This window comes from Terrapene carolina, unplaced genomic scaffold, assembly GCF_002925995.2.
Source record: "Terrapene carolina triunguis isolate 2854851 unplaced genomic scaffold, T_m_triunguis-2.0 Scaffold132, whole genome shotgun sequence".
NCBI lineage: Eukaryota > Metazoa > Chordata > Testudines > Emydidae > Terrapene > Terrapene triunguis.
Genome location: NW_020664483.1, coordinates 8,466,422 through 8,486,277, shown reverse-complemented (window position 1 = coordinate 8,486,277; position 19,856 = coordinate 8,466,422). Strand labels below are relative to the sequence as shown.

The 19,856-nt window shown below is 43.1% G+C and overlaps 1 protein-coding gene across 1 annotated transcript in view; it reads left to right on the top strand.

The window, feature by feature from the left end:
• PAK5 (p21 (RAC1) activated kinase 5) overlaps positions 1 to 14,316 on the top strand; it is an 87,910-nt gene extending 73,594 nt beyond the window's left edge. The window contains exons 7-9 of the mRNA XM_026653227.1: positions 6,134 to 6,259; positions 10,882 to 11,016; positions 11,732 to 14,316. Of these exons, the coding sequence (XP_026509012.1) occupies positions 6,134 to 6,259; positions 10,882 to 11,016; positions 11,732 to 11,887 (417 nt within the window). The 3' untranslated portion in view covers positions 11,888 to 14,316. The remainder of the gene's footprint in view (positions 1 to 6,133; positions 6,260 to 10,881; positions 11,017 to 11,731) is intronic.
• Positions 14,317 to 19,856: the final 5,540 nt, after the last annotated feature.

Sequence of the window (19,856 nt, the reverse complement as noted above, 5' to 3'; positions counted from 1 at the left end):
AGAAGCAGGTGAATATGATGCTCTCTGATCAGATTAAGAGTCTGTCTTTTTTTCCTGGGTTCAATACAGCTCTGACGTGCCAAATTTGACTTGCTGATGTGTTTATGAAAGCAACCCACGTGATAGAAAACTCATCCAGTAGCCATTGCTTCTGACTTCTGCTGCCAGCATCACAGAATTCTGTCTAGCACCAGCGGCTTTTGGCAGTTTTGCATTCTTTTGATTTGCTGGGCAAATAACATGTTTCAAAGTTGGTGAACAGTCTTTTTCTCTTTGATGTAAGCTTTAGAGGACTTGTATCCTCTATGTTTTCATATATTGTAACTTCCCTGTAGAGGTAAAATTCGCAAAGGATGTTGTTAGCATTATCACCACCGCTACCACCATTTTGTACACATATACAGACTTGTGCTAATTTAGATATTAATTAATTAATATATGGAGATATACCTATCTCATAGAACTGGAAGGGACCCTGAAAGGTTATTGAGTCCAGCCCCCTGCCTTCACTAGTAGAACCAAGGACTGATTTATTGCCCCAGATTCCTAAGTGGCCCCTTCAAGGACTGAACTTACAACACGAGGTTTAGCAGGCCAATGCTCAAGCCACTGAGCTATCCCTCTCCCCAAACTATATGTTAATATCAAAAATTGCCATTTTGGTTTAGTGAGCACCTTGACTGAAGCCCAGTGAGAAGTTGTGTATTGTCATCTCTAACACTAATACTGTGCATAAGTGTCACCTTCAGCGTGAGACTGATCTGGTCATCACATTTCAATTGAAAAACCTAGAAGATTATTATAATCACTTGTGAGGTACTTTGACCATTAAGAATATGCAATGTCGAAGCATTTCATGTTAATATGTTGCAAAATGTTGATATTTCCCATCTTTGCCACATACTAAGCAGCTTCATCATTTAAAAAAAAAATACCGGCCCTACAAAACCAATACAAATCTTTGACTAGATTGTCCTGTGGTAGCTTTGACCAATAAACACAAACTTATGGTGTAGAAATTAACTTAAACTGTAAAAACTGAAGTCAGTCGTGCTACTGTGTTTCTGGTACTGCAACAAATGACCGTTTCTCTTTTTGGGTAGTATTGTTTCACCTTGCCTACGGGCTCATGGTACCACTTGACAGCTCCACATCAGATCTCAATGTAAAGCAAAGATAAAAACAGCTTTTCAAATGACATACAGTGTGGGTATGTGTAGGGTGGGTATATTCAACTCCAAAAATACAGCCCTTTTTGGAGAATTGCCTCGTGCCGACAGTGAACGCTAATAGACTAATGTGCAAAGTTTTCCATCTCTGACATGCAAGGCAAAAGGTCAGTCCTGGAAATGCAATTGGGTAGCAGTAGACGTTATCTGAATGCAGAACAGCTTCCAATAAGATTGGGTTCTACCATAAATAAATGAAAACAACCTGCTTATTTAGCTTTAAGGACTCAATCTTACTAACAGGAGTATTCAGTAAGCCGTTTTCTTTTCATGGAAGCAGCATCTCTTATAAACAGAGGCAATATAAATCCAAGCGTTTAATACTGTACAGCACATGTACGCGCGCACACACACAAACGTGCACATTTTATCTCTTCATAAATTTTCAGCCACGCATTTTTGAAAACAGACCGTTACTGCTAAATGTTGTATAAACAGAAAGCTGATTTACAGATGTGTCAGCTATAGGGCAGCAATTTGAGACCTTCACTAGAAAAAAGCCCCAGGAGTGCGGAGGGTAGTGAGAAGACTTTGTAGCCTTCAGCCCTCTTAGAAAATCCCTGGAGATGAGGCTGAGGGTGTAGCCAACGAAGGCAAATTTGGACATAGCTAAAGGGCAGAACGTAGCCACAGGACCCCCCAATCCAGCCACAAAACTACCCATCTGCAGGAGTGGGAGAAAGCAATGAATGAATGCCAGTGTAGCCATATTTGAGCTGTCAGCCCAGCTTTCTTCCTGGCTCAGCCAGTGGAGGACAACATGCTGTTAGAGGCAGGTAAGCAGTTAAGGAGCCATAGTTCCCAGGGAGTGGGAGAATGGAGCATGTCAAGGACATTTTCTTACATAGTACATTCTCGAGCCAGGCTTTTGGAGAGGATGTCCAACCAAGTACTCCTCAGAGCTCAAGTAGAGAGATTCCTGCAGGTGTTCGGTAGCTTGATGATGCCACTTACATTCATATAGGCCTATTTTGGCCTAGATTTCAATGAGTTTCCTCCTTTCCACATGCATGCTTTGGTGAGATGGCTTCTCCCATAGAGGCTATTTATCCATTTGTGATGTTCCCCTGGTGTTATCTGGACTGGTGATCTGCTAGGTCACTCCAATCCTTGACTCTGGGAGCCAGCTTGCTCCTGCTCTGCTGTGAGAACCCCCACTCCTGGGCTGTTCACGCACAGCCTCTAGCATGTAAGCTGCTCTTGGACTGTGCAACCGAAACTAGCCAATATCTCCGGTCCCAGACACAACCCTAGGAACCGCCATCTTACAGTGTCCAGTTATGCCCACTGTACACTGCAAACTTATGAGAGTTCGTCAATTTAACAAAGAAATTTTTATATACCAGGCTTGTTATCCCAAGGGGAGTCTCTGACATGCTTCAAGCCAAACGCACTGCTTCAGGTAGAATAAACAAACAGATTTATTAACTACAAAGATAGATTTTAAGTGATTATAAGTCAAAGCACAACAAGTCAGATTTGGTCAAATGAAATAAAAGCAAAACGCATTCTAAGCATCTTAACATTTTCAGTGCCCTTACAACCTTAGATGCTTCTCACCACAGGCTGGCTGGTTGCTTTTCAGCCAGGCTCTCCCCTTTGATCAGCGCATCAGTCGCTTGGTGTGGTGTCTGTAGATGTAGGTGGAAGAGAGAGAAAGAGCATGGCAAACATCTCTCCCCTTTATCATGTTGTTTCTTCCCTCTTGGCTTTGCCCCCCACCCTTCAGAGTTAGGTGCGCATTACCTCATCGCAGTCCCAAACTGACCAAAGGAAGGGGGGTGACTCATTCGAGAGTCCAACAGATCCTTTGTTGCTGCATAGGCCAGTGTCCTTTGTTCCTGTGAGGCTAGGCTGGGTTTGTTCCATACATGCCCTGATGAGGTGTGAACTACCCCTCTGCTCTTGGAGAGTTTAGCCTGGGCCTGTTTTAAGCCATAAGGACACAGTTTCAGCCTCATGACTATATACATGAAATTACAACCTATAACATTACTATAACAACAATGCTCAGTGCATCATGAGCCTTCCGAAGACACCCGACATGACAAACTTTGCATTGGATACCACACAATCATATCATAAGGATGAACATGGGGGTGCAGCGTATTCCCCCGAGGTACAGAACGTCACACCATTGCAGTGTAAATTACCTTTAAGAGCACTTTACACAAGTATAGAGGAGGGGGGAAAGGCCCTGTCTTGACAGGCAACAAAGGCATGGTTTTCAATCACGTTAGCTCAGTTGCGTTAGTTTGACATGCTTGAAAAGCTTGTTAAGACTCAGGCTGACAAATCTGAAGGCATCTCAGCTGGCCATGTTGTTGTCTGGCCTCCTTCTTAAGAAGATTTTGCATTTAAGTTAAGCTAATGTTCTTGAGTTAATAAGATTGAAAACCACACACTTCTTTTGCCCATCAAGACATGGCCAGATGGAGCCTTATGTCAGGGTTGCCTCAAAAGTTATGCTTCAATACCATTAAATGTGCAGGTGACTTGCCTTTCAGGATATGTTGCTCCCAATGGAAGTGCTGTTTTCATTATTATTGTCCTAGAATACCACCATGGTAGCATGTGGGTTTTCCACAGTGAACTTAATCAAAACAATCCCACATGCACATGGGTGCTGCAAAACCCACTCCAGGACTGAGTGAATGGCCTAAGTGTAGATGCATTTCAACCTCCTCAGGGCTGTTCTCCACCAGCTTGTGGGAGAACAACATATTTGTGCATGGAGTCACAATGAGCACTCAATAGTAAATGGAGGCAGCACAAGTGGAGAACTAGACTACCACTATTCTGGGTAATCAGATCTAAATTTCAAACCAAATATACATAACGCTACCTAGGCATTAGGATTTTTACTTGAATTTAAAATCAGGCCTCATACTGGTTATGTGAGTGGCATTTTAATATATTTTAAAACAAAGACACAACTAGAGTTGTCCAGAAAATGACGATACCATTTCACAACTTCTGCGGTTTCTAAATTTGGTTTTTGTTCCACATTGGAATGAAACCAAAAACCTTTGGAAGGTTTCCTCAAAGTACAACTTGGTCATAACATCCATTTTCAGATCAGGTTTTTCCATCTCGCTCTCATGCTCTCTCTCCCTTTAGAAAGTCGACCTTTCAGCTGAGAAATCATCCTGTTGAAACTTCCATGGGTATAAGGTTTCGTGAAACATTTCAGTTCTGACACGACAACATTTTTCAATGAAAAATCATTTAGTTGAAAAGTTTCCAATGAGCTGTATAAACTCATGGAATGTGTAAGGCTATGCAAGGGCACAGTTAAACATGAGAGACTGGAGTTTTCCAAAGGACTTCCAGTGGATTTTGGCACCCAACTCCTTGAGGTTCATTGGGCACATGGGTAAGATTCAGGGACGCTAAGAAAAAGAGGAACCCTGGCACAACACAAAAGAAAATGAGCTGAATGCCTTTAGACAGTCACAGCAGCAGCAATGCTTCAGACCATGAGGCGAGACACTGACTGTTGAGGCAACCACATGTTGGTGTTGGACAACCAAATCTGAAATCGACGCTGACTGTGGAAAAGTGATGTGGAAACTAAATTTCCCAGCCTGGCCTCAGGTGTAATTTTAAATGTCTTTCAGCATTACCAAGGAGTTATTTGGGTATTGTGATAGTCAATGAGTTGATATTGACTTAATGTAAGAGCCCAAACTAGTTTATAGCAGTGGTTCTCAAACTTCTTTGATTGCGTACCCCTTCTTTGTATCCGTAGTCGCGTACGTCCCCCACCCCCGCAAGTACATATACCACTGCCCAGTTCTGAGGGCAGAGTGGAGAGCAGTGACTGCTGGCCAGGTGCCCAGCTCTGAAGGCAGCATACCGCCAGCAGCAGCACAGAGATAAGGGTGACACTGTGAAAAGTGATGTTCAATATCGCTTTTCACAGCAGACTTAGCGCCCCATTGCCGCCCTTACTTACTTCTGCGCTGCTGCTGCCACCCTGGGGCTGATAGCCGGAGCGCCGCTGCAGGAGTTGCAGGGGGAGTGCCTGAGCCCAAGTGGCGGGGCTCTGGTTGTCAGCTCTGGGGTGGCGGGGCTCTGGCTGTGCCCTTTATCCCTGCCTCCCGGGTGTGCACGATGAGCCCCAGACACCTGGGGCTGACAGCCGGAGCTCTTAAAAAAAAAAAAAAGCACACAGTTCGTGCCTCCCTTGACACATTCCCGTGCTTCCCTTGGGAGGCTCCCCCCCATAATTTGAGAACTGCTGGTTTATAGTGACTGGAGAGGCATATTGACCTCAGCTTTGGGTTTTGTATACTCACTGAGATGTTTCTTTCTATTCCAATATACCACACTTCTTTAATACAGTGTAACAAGGCCATTTAGTTGTCATGATCTTGGTAAAAGAAAGTTCTATGTTCTTTACTAGGTACTTAATTGATATAAATACAACAGTGTTCCATAAACTGGCAAATTTTACAGTGTTTTTCATAACTCAACAAGTAAATCTGAGAGAACGTTGACACCGCAGGCGCTACTCTACAGATCTCTGATATTCACATCATGTCTCTGTTTCAAGTAGTGATGGCAGCTGCCATCTATATTTGGATGATTTGACCAAAAATAAGGAAATACTTTTACTCTGGGTTTTATGTGCCCCTTAGAGTCATATTTGATCAACCTTTAAAGCATTTATCACCTCTACATCTAGGAAGTTATGTATCTATAAATGGAAGTTTCAGGCAAGCTTAATAATAGTGGTGCTACCAGCCCTGCCTATAATTCTACACTCTTTGTCCATTTCTAAAGCACAAAATCAGCTTCATTTTAAGCAGTTTATAGGTATTAATGCAATTCCAGTACAGTAATTCCATAACAGTGCCTATTCGCCATTCATGTTGTTTAATTGCATTATTTATTGTTAGATAAAATTATCGGATTTTGGGTTCTGTGCCCAAGTTTCCAAGGAAGTTCCGAAAAGGAAATCTCTTGTTGGAACACCGTACTGGATGGCACCGGAGGTGATATCCAGACTGCCTTATGGAACTGAGGTAAGCATAACAAGTGCATTGTTCCCTGCTGCAGTGTCCGGCTGATGCAACTGCTTCCTCACAAAACAAGTACAATTTTAAGTGACTTCATCGCTCACTGTGTAGAGATGTATAGTTTTGATTATGTTTAATATAGTAAAAAAGCATGCACTAAATTGTAATCACTGCATGTGCAATAAAGTAGCAAAAGACGGTACCTCAAAGCAACGACATTATACAGGGACCTGTCATAAAACATGAATCCCTGGGGATGCGATCAAACAGTAATAAATAGAATTTATGTTTAGAATGTTATACAATGCAGCCTCTATGGGTATTTTTAGCTTAGGTGATATAATTAAAGGGAATTGCCATAATTTTCTCATTAATAAATGCATTGTAATACTCTTTACACTTACACCAGGGGGCTGATTTTCAAACACAGGCATGTGCAATTATATTTAGAGCCCTGCACGGATACAAATTCATACCCGCGGATGTGGATATCCGCTGATATAAATCGGTAGCCGTGGAACCACAGGGCTGTCCCAGGAACTACAGTGGCGAAAGGAGCAGAACGTGGGGCCAGCCTGGCTGAACTGCCCTCAGCCCCACCCCCAGTCCCACCCCTGTCCCTTCCACGGAACTGTCTGCCTCTCCTGTCTGGGGGCATGTGCACCGCTTGAACACACTAGCATGACCATGGACAGCTGCAGGTAAGACTGGTGCCTGCCCCAGTGGGCGGGGGTGGGGATGGTACAGCTGCGCCAGAGGAGCTGCCGGCGCAGGGCGCTGGCTCCTGGAAGCGGCGGCCCCACGTACTGCTCCGTTTGCTGCTGCGGTTCCCACAAGAGCCCTGCTGTTCCGCAGATACCGATTGATAGCCATGGATATCCGCATCCGCGAGTATAAATCTGTATCCATGCAGGGCTCTAAGTACATGTACAAAAATGCAAGCCTAACTGTGCATGCCATATGCACGTTTAGTTACCACCCTTGCACCTGTGACTCAACCATTGGCATGTATAAATGGCCAGTTACACATGTCCACTTGCCATTCGTGTTGTTGTTTTGATTTGGTCATTATTTGTAGTGTGATAGCAATATGAGCCCTAAACCAAGACCTAAACCAGGACCCCACTGCACTGGGCATGTTACAAACACAACAAGAAGATGGTCCCGGACTCCAAAGGACTAACACTGGGTGCAGTTAGCCAGATTGTGATCAGGGTGGGATTTTTAAAAATGCCCAGCATTGGCCTCACTCTGCTCAGTGGTAACGAGCTAAGCCAGGGTTCAGCGGTTTTGAAAATCCCACTCACATTTCACACGCATTGCAACTAATTGCATCCACTCACGCCCTACTTTCCATTCAAAACATAAACTAGACAGTGTTTTACTCTCTCTCCAACTTTCTTGCCATTTCTTAACAAATGGGATTTCCTCCCATAAACATCTGATGTCAGGTGCTGATCTTTCCATGCCCTTGTGCAGAATCTGAATGATTCTTCATAGGCGGGCCCATTATACCAACCTGTAGACCAGGGGTCTCAAAGTCCTGGCCCGCGGGCCATCTGCGGCCCAAGAACCTCCCCACTGCGGCCCGCGGAGAAGAGACGCATGCAGACACATTGCTGGTAATGTCGGCTGCAGGCACCGCCCCCCGCAGCTCCCATTGGCTGGGGGAGAGGGACAGAGATACCATCACTAGTCGCCAGGCAGAGTCAGCCATGGAGGCAGCGTCACTTTTTTCCACAATGAATATAAACAAGTCAAAATACCGAACACAACTCTCCGAAGCACACCTTGCTGCAATCCTGAAGGTTTGAACTGCTCAGTCACTGAGGCCAAACATCAACAAACTGGCAGAACTGAAGCGTTGCCAGGTGTCTGGCAAATACTAAAAACTCTCTGGCAGGCGAAGAGTTGTATAAAGTTGTATGACAGATTTATTATTTCTAAGAAATTCGAAACAAAAAATACAATATAAACATTTTCTTTTCTGAACACCATCTTCAGTGACATTATTGGCCCACTGGGAGGATTTGAGGACTGGCACTGGCCCTTAAGTAAATTGAGTGTGAGACCCCTGCTGTAGACAATCTAGGTGACGTCAGAAGCACTTCATGGCTGACCGTGATCCTTAACTGTCCAGATTTCGGTGAAGAAGTCAGAAAATTGCAAAATGAAGTGTGCAGAAACCTCAATCTGTAGGTTCTGTAGGTTCAGGCCTGAAGAAAATGCTGAGTTATGTAGGAGGTTTACTTGGATAGCGATAAACTCCTACAGAGGAATAATAAGGAGGTTTAGGATTAGGTCCCAAATGAAAATGAATAACCAGTACATAACACACAGAATAAAAGATCATTGTTAATGCTCTTCTGCACTGGGCTCGAATGATGGAAGGGCAGTTTCACCCATGACCTTTGCTTTGGTCTGGTCTGCAGACTTCAGCTTTGAAAATTTGTCCTTCAATTGTATATTTTATCTTCCCTGAGGAAAAAAGCAGATCCTGATTTTTGGTCCTTCAGGGCAGAAAATTTCAACAGATCCTACGTATATGCAGTTATGATTTAGCTGTGGACTTATTTTAAAGAACTTGGCAATTCTTCATGAGCCATTCTTCATGCACCATATGGCTGTTGTCTGACAAACAGGCATTTCTATGATGGCTAGACCGTGCAGTCAGCCTTTCAGAGTTACAGCTCATCAGTTTTTCTGAAGAACTGATGAAAAAACCTCCCATCTGGTTGCGAGGGCTTGGGGCGGGGCGGGGGGGAAATAGAATCTAGTGCAAAGCTCTCAAAACATTGTACGTCCACACTATCATTTGTGATCCAATGTATGAAAGAAAATAACCTGTATGTTATTTTCCCACTTGGATGCTTATGTAGAAATATTTAACAATTTTAGAAGATTTCTGATTAACCCTAATTTTTGTCTGTTACTGTGAATGAGGGAGGATAGTTCTCTCAAATGAAGCGCCACAGCAGCATGGGTTACATTTACTCTCAAAGAGGCTGCAATTCATCTCAAAGTATGGTCAACTCACCCATTAAGATGAGTAGCAGTGACAATTTCTGTGACTCAGGGAACTATTTTGAGAACTGCCAAACTGTCAGGCGAATAGACCATTCATAGCTTTTATTGGGGGACCTTCAGATGAGACTAGAAAGGAGTTGGCTGTACAGACTCACAGGTGTTATGTGATGTTATAACCCATTTGTTACTGAGTCACAGGATTTCAGAACTGGAGATCACTATGGATTTATAAAAAAAATTATTCCTTTCTCTGAGTAATGACAGTGACTCACAGTTTCCCATCCAAAGAAGTGACTTTTAAGGCTCCTTTTTTACTCCACATGATAGTAGGATTTAGCATATTTTTATTTGATTTTATATTATCTATGATAACAGCGAAGATGAAGACATAACTGATGCACACAAGCCGGGAAATGAGTCATGCTTTAAAGCTGTAAGCAAGAGGCTGTATCTACACATAATGCAGAGTGGGACAAATTCTGTTCTATGTTAGAGCGGTGTAAAACCCGAAAAATGCCACTGTCATCTCTGTTACTCTGGATTTACTGCATGTAACTGAGAGCCAACTCTGGCCCAATGTGTGTGTCGCTCAGTACACAAATGATATTGGGCCCGATGGTCATTGACACCAAGGGTAGGTCTAGACTCGGAGCTGGAGGTATCATCCCACAGCTCGCATAGACATATCCACACTAGCTCTCACTCAGCAAGCATGCTAAAAATGGTTGTGTAGCCACTGGCAGTGGTGAGCAGCAGCGCGGGTTAGCTACCCCAAGTACATACCCACAAGCTTCAGGTGGGTTTACACTCAGCATGGCTAGCCCAGGTCCCCACTCACTGCTGCCCATGCTACAGTGGCTACACTACCGTTTTTAGCACGCTAGCTCAATGCGAGCTAGAGCAAGTGTGTCTATACAAGCTTTGGAATCAAACCCATGTTTAGACATACCCTTTGGCCGCTTTACACTATTCAAGCAGTGTAGAGGGGCTTTAAAATGTGCCTAAGGTATTTACTCCACTTTAAACCCCCTTTACACTGCCAGTTGCATTAATGGAAATGAGAATCAGGCCCATTATTCTTCAATACGGAGCTTAGTAGGCTTAAAATAGCTGGTTTTGTGGCAGTTAAATTATACTCGGCTCTTCAAATATTCTCATAAACATACAGCATTCTAGATGCTGTATAGGACAGATCTTCAGCTGGTGTAAATCAGAGTTTTTCCATTGCAGTCAATGGCCCTTATCTGGATCTGACACATACTAGTGTAAATCTGGCCCATGCTGGTGGAAATCTTTATTGGCCTCAATCAACTTTGCTGATTTACACCAGCTGAGGATCTGGCCCATAATTTATTGCAAATTCCTTTCAGTCTGTGCTTTTTTCTCAGTAGCAAAATGTATTAACAGTTGGTAAAAAAGTAGCAGCCGTCTCAACGGAGCATCAGTTTTTAAGCAGAAGTTCCCATTGAAACAAACAGAACATACGGCATAAAAAGCAATGGTATTATAGGGCGGGGAAGACTGAACATCTCAAAAGGCTCATCCTTGTATATGTGTTTGTCTATTAGTTGCACGGTTCAACAACTGTTGGTCCATTGCAGGTGGATATCTGGTCACTTGGTATCATGGTAATAGAAATGATAGATGGAGAACCACCGTATTTCAATGAGCCACCGCTCCAAGCAATGCGCAGAATCCGAGATAACTTACCCCCACGAGTGAAGGACATACATAAGGTGAGCATGCTCATGTTTATATGGAGTCATGCACATATTAAGGTCAACCAAATCCATGACCTAATCATGATGGTGTAAACTAAGGGCTAGACTGTGACTTCAGGCACATCCCTGAGCATTGAGTGGTGCATAAACTGGGTATAGTAGTAGTCTGTGGGGCTATACCAAGAGTAGATTACTACCCACTCCATCCTGTGCTGGCTTAGTTACTCTGGACACTGAATTGGGAGGGGGATGGGCTGGAATCTAAGCTCCATTCATTCGCCACCTCTGCCCACCCACCAACTCTGGGGATAGAGTAAGTGGGTGAGCAGCCCTATGTATTTCTCCACATTCAAACTCAAACTCCAAGTGGCCTGTGAAGGGGAGTCCTACTCCTTTGCATGGCCTGATAGAGTCAGCATTTGGCCCTCAGTAATAAGAAAAACTGACCAGGCTTACTGCTGCGCTAATTCATTTTATACCAAGTCATGTTAAGTGCCATGTTCTGATCTCTTGCCCCACTCACGCCACATGACTTCTTAACGTACTCATATAGGGAAGATAAGTGCCCTTTCAATCCTATATATGTACTAACTGTAATTCCTGTCGCAATTCTGCATGCTCTTAACCTATATTTTAATTGACTTTCCAGCAAAGCTGGTTTGAAAAGCCACTCAGGCATGGCAAGTTACTTACTTTGTCTGCTTTTCATAACATCAATGTGATGTTGCAGGTTTCCTCAGTGCTCCGAGGGTTCTTAGATCTGATGTTGGTGAGGGAGCCCTCCCAGAGAGCAACAGCACAAGAACTATTAAGACATCCGTTTTTGAAACTGGCAGGCCCTCCTTCTTGTATTGTGCCACTCATGAGGCAATACAGGCACCGTTGAATTCAGTGAATTTTCAGGCGGAGGCGTGTACAAAAGTTGGAGAAAGACTTGCCAAGGAATCCAGAGCTTGTGTGGAAACCATGGGGAAGTGCAACACTACAGAAATTTATCAGAGTCAGAACAGCTCTATGGAAATAATACAGTGTACAAAACAATGAGGTGCTCTCCTGGGTTATAAAGGACTTGCGACGTTCCTTCGCCACTAAATCAAACAGTCATCTGTTGGCTTCTAGCACTGTCGCATGAAGCACGTTTTCCACAGGTAGTCATCTCTTAGCCTTTCAGCCATCAAAGCAGACGGACTCAATTACACATGTGGTTGTGGGGGAGGGGGCGAAAGATAATAGATTATAGCACAACCGGGATAAAACACCAGAATTTTATTGAAAAAGTAAACGATATGACACTTCTATTTCAGAAGAACACTTTTCTGGCAAAAAAAGCACTTTTTATCTCAATCATAGCAGTGTAATGTATTTTGAAATGAATTTGTAATTTTCTGTATAGTACTTTTTTGATAATTTACAGTACTTTGATGTTATGTACCCATCGTGCTAGTTGAAGTAATAAGAGGAACTTAGCAAGCATTTGAACAAAACCTTTCCTACTTTTTTATCCCTTTTGAAGACAGAAAAAAAAAAAAAACCTTTAGGAACTTAGAATGTTGGCAGATTTTCCAGGAATTTAAATAACAGACACAGAGATGGGAGCAGACAGTACTGATAAAAATGATGCTTTTCCCATCACACCACTGAAATTATAGTTTTAAAGATTTGAACATTTCTGGAATCACTAGATCGGATGAGATCATTACAGTCACACAATAGAAAGAAGTGCTTATGTTGAATGTTATAAATTATGAGTTTTTGTTTCATATCATTATTTTCAGAGCTATGTATCTTAGCACATCAAACTCACGTACATTTGTTCAAGAGATGGTTAATGAGAAAGGATCATCTACTAGCAATATGGCAGATTTTTCATTTAGTCTATACTGACCTCGTTATCACAAAATAATCCCCATTATTTATATCATGTGTCAGAAGTCAGAAATTGACTGTAGAGGTCAAGTTACCAAGCGGGTATTTTCCAAATTTCAAACAGACTGTTGTAATAATGTTATGCTGTGTTTTCCATATAGAAAAAGTTGTGCTGCTGTGTAGACCTTTCTGAATGTTGATAGAACAGTTGACTACTACAATAAATTTTGTGTTGCTTGTTGGATGAACTTGCATGTTAATTGTAGGCCTAAGTAGATTTGCCTTTAAAATTTTTAGAAGTGTGTCATGATTATTTCAATTATAAATAAATTTTATTTATTAATGATTAGTTCATTTTAATTATGCATAATACAAAAGCCATGTCTTTTCCAAATCGCTTTTTCTTACTGACCTCACTTTGCTATACGATGATAAACATCAATAATCCAGTTTTGTGGAAACACTCTGATTAGTTTGTTTCTTATTATGGAATTTTGTTGTGAATAAGTTGTTCATTATTTATTGTAGTAAAATATAAACAAAACACACAGCACTGGCATGCTGCTGAGCTGAACTTTCTGAGTTTTCTTCTCAGAAAGAGATTTTGCCAATGGCAAAGAAGAGCCTTCATTTTTATACCATAAAAAAGTTAGAGCAAACAAGAGAAAGAAAATCAAACAAGAATGTTAAATGTTTAGTAAATCCTCTCCAATTTGCATATCATGACATGTTTCTTTCTTAGCTTAACATTAAGTTTGCATATTTTAACTTTGCAAAATATACCTAGTCCTGTGTGTGGGCCTGAGCTCTATTAATTCTCTTTGAAGTCAGTGGGAACTGAGGACACTCGACAGCTCAAAGAATGGAGCTCATAGGGCCTAGATCTGCACTCTTTATTAAGGTGAAAAGGGTCTCCGAAAAGGCTGACTCAGACTGCTGGACTGGGTCTGAAGAGAACATGCCACACCCCTGGTGCCGCCAAGCAACTGATAGCCAGTAACAGCCTTCCTTGACTGGAGAGCTCTGGTTGTTTGAGTCCCAGCATTTCTTACAAACCATGAGGGTGAAGATTATAACTATGCCTCCATGTTTACTGCTCCCCCCACCATTTGCAATGGGAGTTTTGCCTGAATCTCACCCACAGAATCTTTGTGTATAAGACACTATGAAATTAAGTCTACAAAAAGAGAAAACGCTCATATTCTGTGGTCTTGACAACTCAGGAAAAATGCTACATCAATAAAGACAATAACATACAATTAGAACCATTATATTAGCCACAAAATTCAAACTTTTAATCATCTTGGAATAAAATAATGGTTTTGAGATTCAGCACATTTTAAACAGTACAAGTGGAGAATTTTGTGTAATTTTCTAATCACTAGATATTTTTAAACAGTATTCATCGAGTTTACTAAAAGTTATTGTCAGCTGAAAAGGTTTTGTGAGCTCCAGCTACTGGTGGAAAAAAATCCACATGCAAATAAAAACGTAAATGTTTGCATTTTTCTTGTGTTTTTCCTGCCTCTTCTGTGTTTCCCTGCGTTCAAAAAGCTGCGCGTCATTTCCTTTGCAAGAGAGAGTGGTTCTTTTTAAAGTTCTGTTGACTTCATCCTCTAGTAATTTATGAGAGCTATCAGTATAAAGGGGCACTTGAATAAAAAAATATATAAACGGACTTGTCCATTTTCTTTCAACCTGGGCAACTCGGAAGGCAGACAATGATGGAGGATTAAAATGGAGAACGTGCAGACCCTGTATGGAGTTCTGATGACTGCGTTGTTCTGAAGGGATAATAAAAAAAAGAAAACAAAATACAAAGACAAAAATTTTAATACCAAGGTCAGTAAATTTCAGCATTAATTTTTATTGGAAACTTCCGCTCAATTGCAACATGTATCTGCAGTTATTAGTCTGACTGTTTTTAAAGAGGCTGTAACAGGGTCCTTCGGTGGGCCCACCTTTTTTAGTTGATTACCCGAAAGCCTATAAGGAAAAGTTCATAGAGCTTTGCTGACTCCCTGTGGCAGATGTAGCTTGTAAACTCCACCCTAGACAGAAGAGAGATTGGAGTGGCCTTTGACACAGAGGAATCTAAACTGAGGCTGAGTAGTTCCAAAGAGGCATCATATGAGCTTGTGGAGGCTTCAGTTTGTTGTTTATCATATTAACTTGTCAATAAAACCAAACCCCAGAAATAGGATGGGTTTTGACCCTGTGCAGCTGGTATTGACTGTGTATGGGAGCAACTTTGGAATAACATCTTTTCCCATAGTGCTACGAACCCAATTAGGCTCCATATTGGACTCATCTTTAATAACCTCAGGTGAAATTCTGCCCTTGACTGAAGTTCATGGGAGTTTTGCCATTGACTTCAATGGGAACAGAATTTCACTCCTGGTCTGGGAGTCTGTTGGATTACAGATAAAACCATTCACCACCGCTCTCTCACCGAAAGATAAAACTACTGAGCTACTCTCTCAGCACACCTAGATAAATACAGTGTCTTGTGCTTTGCCGGTGTAATTTACTAGGCTGTGCGCATGATATTTCAAGAATGAGAAGGTACCTTCCAACTGTAACATTCCAGTGGTAACATATCAAAATTACAAGAAAGATAGCATGATGCACCTCAGCGCCTGTTATTGTCAGTGAGTTACTTTTTTGGCTGATGTCATTGCTGTCTCTGCATAAGCACCTAAAGATCTAGAATGAATTACGAGACATAAACAAGAAAAGAAATGAATGAATTCTGAATATAAGGGACATCACAATAATGTTCAGTGCAAATCAGGAAGAAAAATAAAAAAATGTCATAGGTTAGAATTAATAGTTGTTCCACATGAGTCAGCTGATACATGCAAATCTAAACTGACAAGCAAGGAATATCGTGTTGAAAGACTAAATGCTAGATTGAAAACCTTTGGAAGACAGAAAAATCAAGCTTAATCTGCTTAAACAATACAATTTCAGAGGAGTGTACTGCTAACTATTACATATAGTGAAGAGCAGACATGGTGAAGCAGAAAGTATAAAGTGGACTACACAATATGAAAGAGCACTTCCTTAGCATTTCATGCACATGGAAGAAAACAAATGGATGAGACTGAACCCCAAGGTGAAAGATATGTCAGTAATTGCCGTTAAGTAGAAATGAGCTAAGCATGTCACAAAAAGAAGAGCCAGGAAGACAGACTGGAAATACAGTTAGATACATACCAATGGGTGGTAAGTTCAGCATGGCCCCCTAGCATCCACATGTACAGCCACATCAGAGGTGGCCCCAGGTGTAAGAATGCATGAGTCCTGTAGCTGATTCAAAGGGGGGACATCAACAGGATAGCAAAAACTTGAGTGTGACGGACACCTTCCTCCTTCCCAGAGTGGCTGCGTCTTTGCCTAGCGGATGGCGATGGAGACAACCCTAGGAACTTTATAGTACCTTTTGGGTCACTTTTTAGCTCAGAGAGAGGATGATTGGAGACATCATGGTGATGTTGATGCAGAGCTCGCAGAGAGCATATTAGATAGCACATAGCTTCTAATCCCATAGGTGTGCCAATATAATTGATATTACTGAGTCACAAAGGATGAAATAAGAGTGGACTGTAGCAGAAAGAGATAGATTTGTGCCATCCAGGCTCAGCCTAACATTGGAGGAGGCACAGGGAGACCTCAAAGAGGGACTGAGCCTGTCTGTAATATGATCCATGGCCCTGCCTCTTCCTCACATCTCCCAGCCATACACACTGGGACATTATACACATACAAACCCATCAGCCTGCAGTTGTGACTAGCCCTTGCTTGGCTGTGCAAGCAGGGAGGATTCTTGTGTGCAAGACGATCACAGTCCGGTCAAGTGTGTCCAAAGGGGTTTATGGACTGGCTATCCCCTCCTTTCAGATTCCAGCATCAGCCGCATAAAATGAGCTCGCTACAAAAGAGAATCAGCCTTTTGATTAGCAAGGCTGTCAGATACTGCTCTGAGCGACACCAGCAGAAATCTGAAGGGACATCATTGTCCTTGAAAGACTGAGGTAAATTAATAAGCATGTGAATGAGAGCAGAATCTGGCCCACTGCTTCTAATGGTCCTGTAGGAGACTGGGCCAGGCAACAATAAATGTCTACTATGTAGATTTCTTGCTAGAGCTTAATCCCAGCCCCACAGTTACATTCCTGTGTAGGAGCGATCCGTCCAGGCTTCCAATATGATCTCACCACAGGTATGAATTGCGCCTATTGGCTTCAGAGATTCATAACCCACCAGGGGAGCAACGGGGCCCGCAGAGTCAAGTATTTCATTGGTTAGTGCTGCTCCTCTTCTTCCCTCCTTTTGGTCACGCTCTTGCTTTGTCTATCTTCTCCGTTCTTGTCTCTATCACACACACACACACACACACCCCTTTCCTTCTCTATTTCCCTCCATTTTCTCTTCTGGCTCTTTCCCTCTTTCCTTCCCTCGCCTCCATTCCCAGCACTTGGATTAGTTTAGAGGAGAGAGAAGACCACACAAGGCCGTACAAGGAGGAGGCAGGCGCTTGGCTCCGGTGCTATGCCTGTGCAGTTATGTCTCAGCCCTGGCTGCAGTGTGGAAGCATGACTGGAGTCAGTTTCACACTGCAGCTGCTGCTTCTGGGGGGGGGGGGGGGAGTACTGCATAGACACATGATTGGAATAGAAAGCAAAGGCGCAGACAGAATGGTGCTTTTCTGCTGGCGCTCTGGCAGGGGGCTCCTGGTGCATCATCTGCCCCTACCGCCTCTGGGTGCCTCAAGCCATCTCTGCTGAAATGGACTGTAAAAAAGACAAATGACAGCTCAGGGGCTCGTTTGGCATCTGCCTGTTTGCTTTTCGCACTTGGATGTAAAATCACTGAGCAGATGTTTGCAGCTTTACGCCCATTCCTGGCTGGAAGAGCGACAACAAAAAGGAAGGAAAGGCGGAGGAGACACGCGGAGAAAAGCAGTGAGAACAGGCGAGCATCTCAGCACCAGGGAACGGTTCCATTCATATAAAAAGGGGTGATTGCAGCGGCAAATGCTGCTGCATCTGCGGTAGAGAAAAGGGTAGGTGAAATCATTCCCTTCGGTGCTTCCATCTGCTAGAGCTAGCAGGGGCTTTGGGGCTTTCAGGCCAGGCTGGAGTCTGATTAGAAAAAGGGTCTTTCCCATTCTACTTATACACAGCAACAGTCTCAGCTCTTCATCTTGCTCCTCTCCGTCAGGGGTATACGTAGCTGTGCTGCTAGAATTTCCCAAGGCGAATGGGTATGTCTACACTACAGGATTAATCCGAATTTAGATAATTCGAATTTGGGAAACAGGTTGTATAAATTCGATTGTGCGCGGCCACACTAAGCACATTAATTCGGTTTTTAACCACATTAATTCGGTGGTGTGCAGCCACACTACCCCATTAATTTAAACACAGTAATTCGGTGGTGTGCGGCCACACTAACCCTAATTCGAATTAACAAAATCGATTTAGGCGCTACTCCGCTCGTCGAGGTGGAGTACAGAAATCGATTTTAAGTGCCCTTTAATTCGAATTAACTGGCTCTGTAGTGTGGACGGGTGAAGGGTTAATTCGGATTAACGCAGCTAAATCCGAATTAAAGTCGTAGTGTAGACCAGGCCTTAGAGGGTACATCAACAACCAGCTTCCGTGATTCTAAGTCAGACCCTGCCTCGAATGATGGTGGCCCAAACCCAGAGCACCTGCACTTGAAGTTTGAAAGCCCAAAGACCAAAGCTGTAAGCACAGTAAGAGCTGTAACTTCTCTTCCTGCAGACATGGGGGAAAATAAGACCTGAGTATGACGAACATTAATGACACTGACTGGACCACGTTGCAGTTCAGCTGCTCACTAGGGTCATCTTTAGCATACTGCTGCGGAATGAAACCTTTGGGGTAGGTGATACTCTTGAGTGGGTCTAGTTTTCCTTTCCAAGACATCCCAAAAGCACATTTTGGGGCAGTTGCTTGTCTGCTTCAAGTAACCTCTTGCACGGAGTGCTACATTTCGCTCTCATCTGCTCAACATACCTGCAAGGCTGCTCAGAGACATAGAGACTCGATTTAGGCGGTGGTGCTGTCAGACGGTGGCTGATGTCTGCTTCATCAGAACTAGACAGTGTGAGCTCTTTGCTTTCCCAGTGCCTGACTGAGATTAGGATGTGGACAAGGTTGTTCTGCACCAGCTGTGGCGTCCAAGTGTGGCTGCGCACCTGTTATGTAGTAGTAGGTGCATATTATCCCACACCAGCATTGACTTCTTATTTGCAAGGTGCCGGCTTCATCTTTAGAACCTTTAGTTCCAGGCTAGATCTGAGATTGTCTTGCCACAAGCCTTTTGGTGCACCGCAGCCGTTTAGGTTAGCTGGGGCATTCAAGCTAGAATCTGTAGATTGAGTTGTGTGCGTCTTGTGGGACAGGGAGCTTTCAGTGGGGTACCCTCAAGTCTGTAAGTCATTTCCTCAGCTAATCCTAGAGAGCTTGGCTTTTTTGAGCGTTAGGGCACAGTGCAAGGTCTGTCCCTCTTCTCCGGATGTTGCCTGCAGGGAGGGCAAGTGGGGTTGGTTTTGGTTTTAGACTTGCCTGTTTCTGTCAATGGCCTTGTTCTCCAGTGCCCTGAACCTCGTGTAAGTCCTTTGCAGTGCTGCAAAGTGGACAGAAAAGGCTCCTATTATTCGGATTTTGCAGGGGTGTCAATGAGTTCACACACCACGTGCGAGGCAGTGGAAAATCAGGCCCGGTGTTATTTACACTATGTGCATGAATCCCAGGATAGCTAACTGGGATCACGTATGAAAGGGCCAGAATCTGCCATCCTTCCACTGAGCAGCACCTTACTTCATGACTAGCCTCTTTCATATCGGTAAAAAGAACAGGAGTACTTGTGGCACCTTAGAGACTAACATTCATATCGGTGAAGCTGTTGAAGAAGTAAAGTGCTAGTCAATGTATGAGAGGCAGAATCTAGACCTT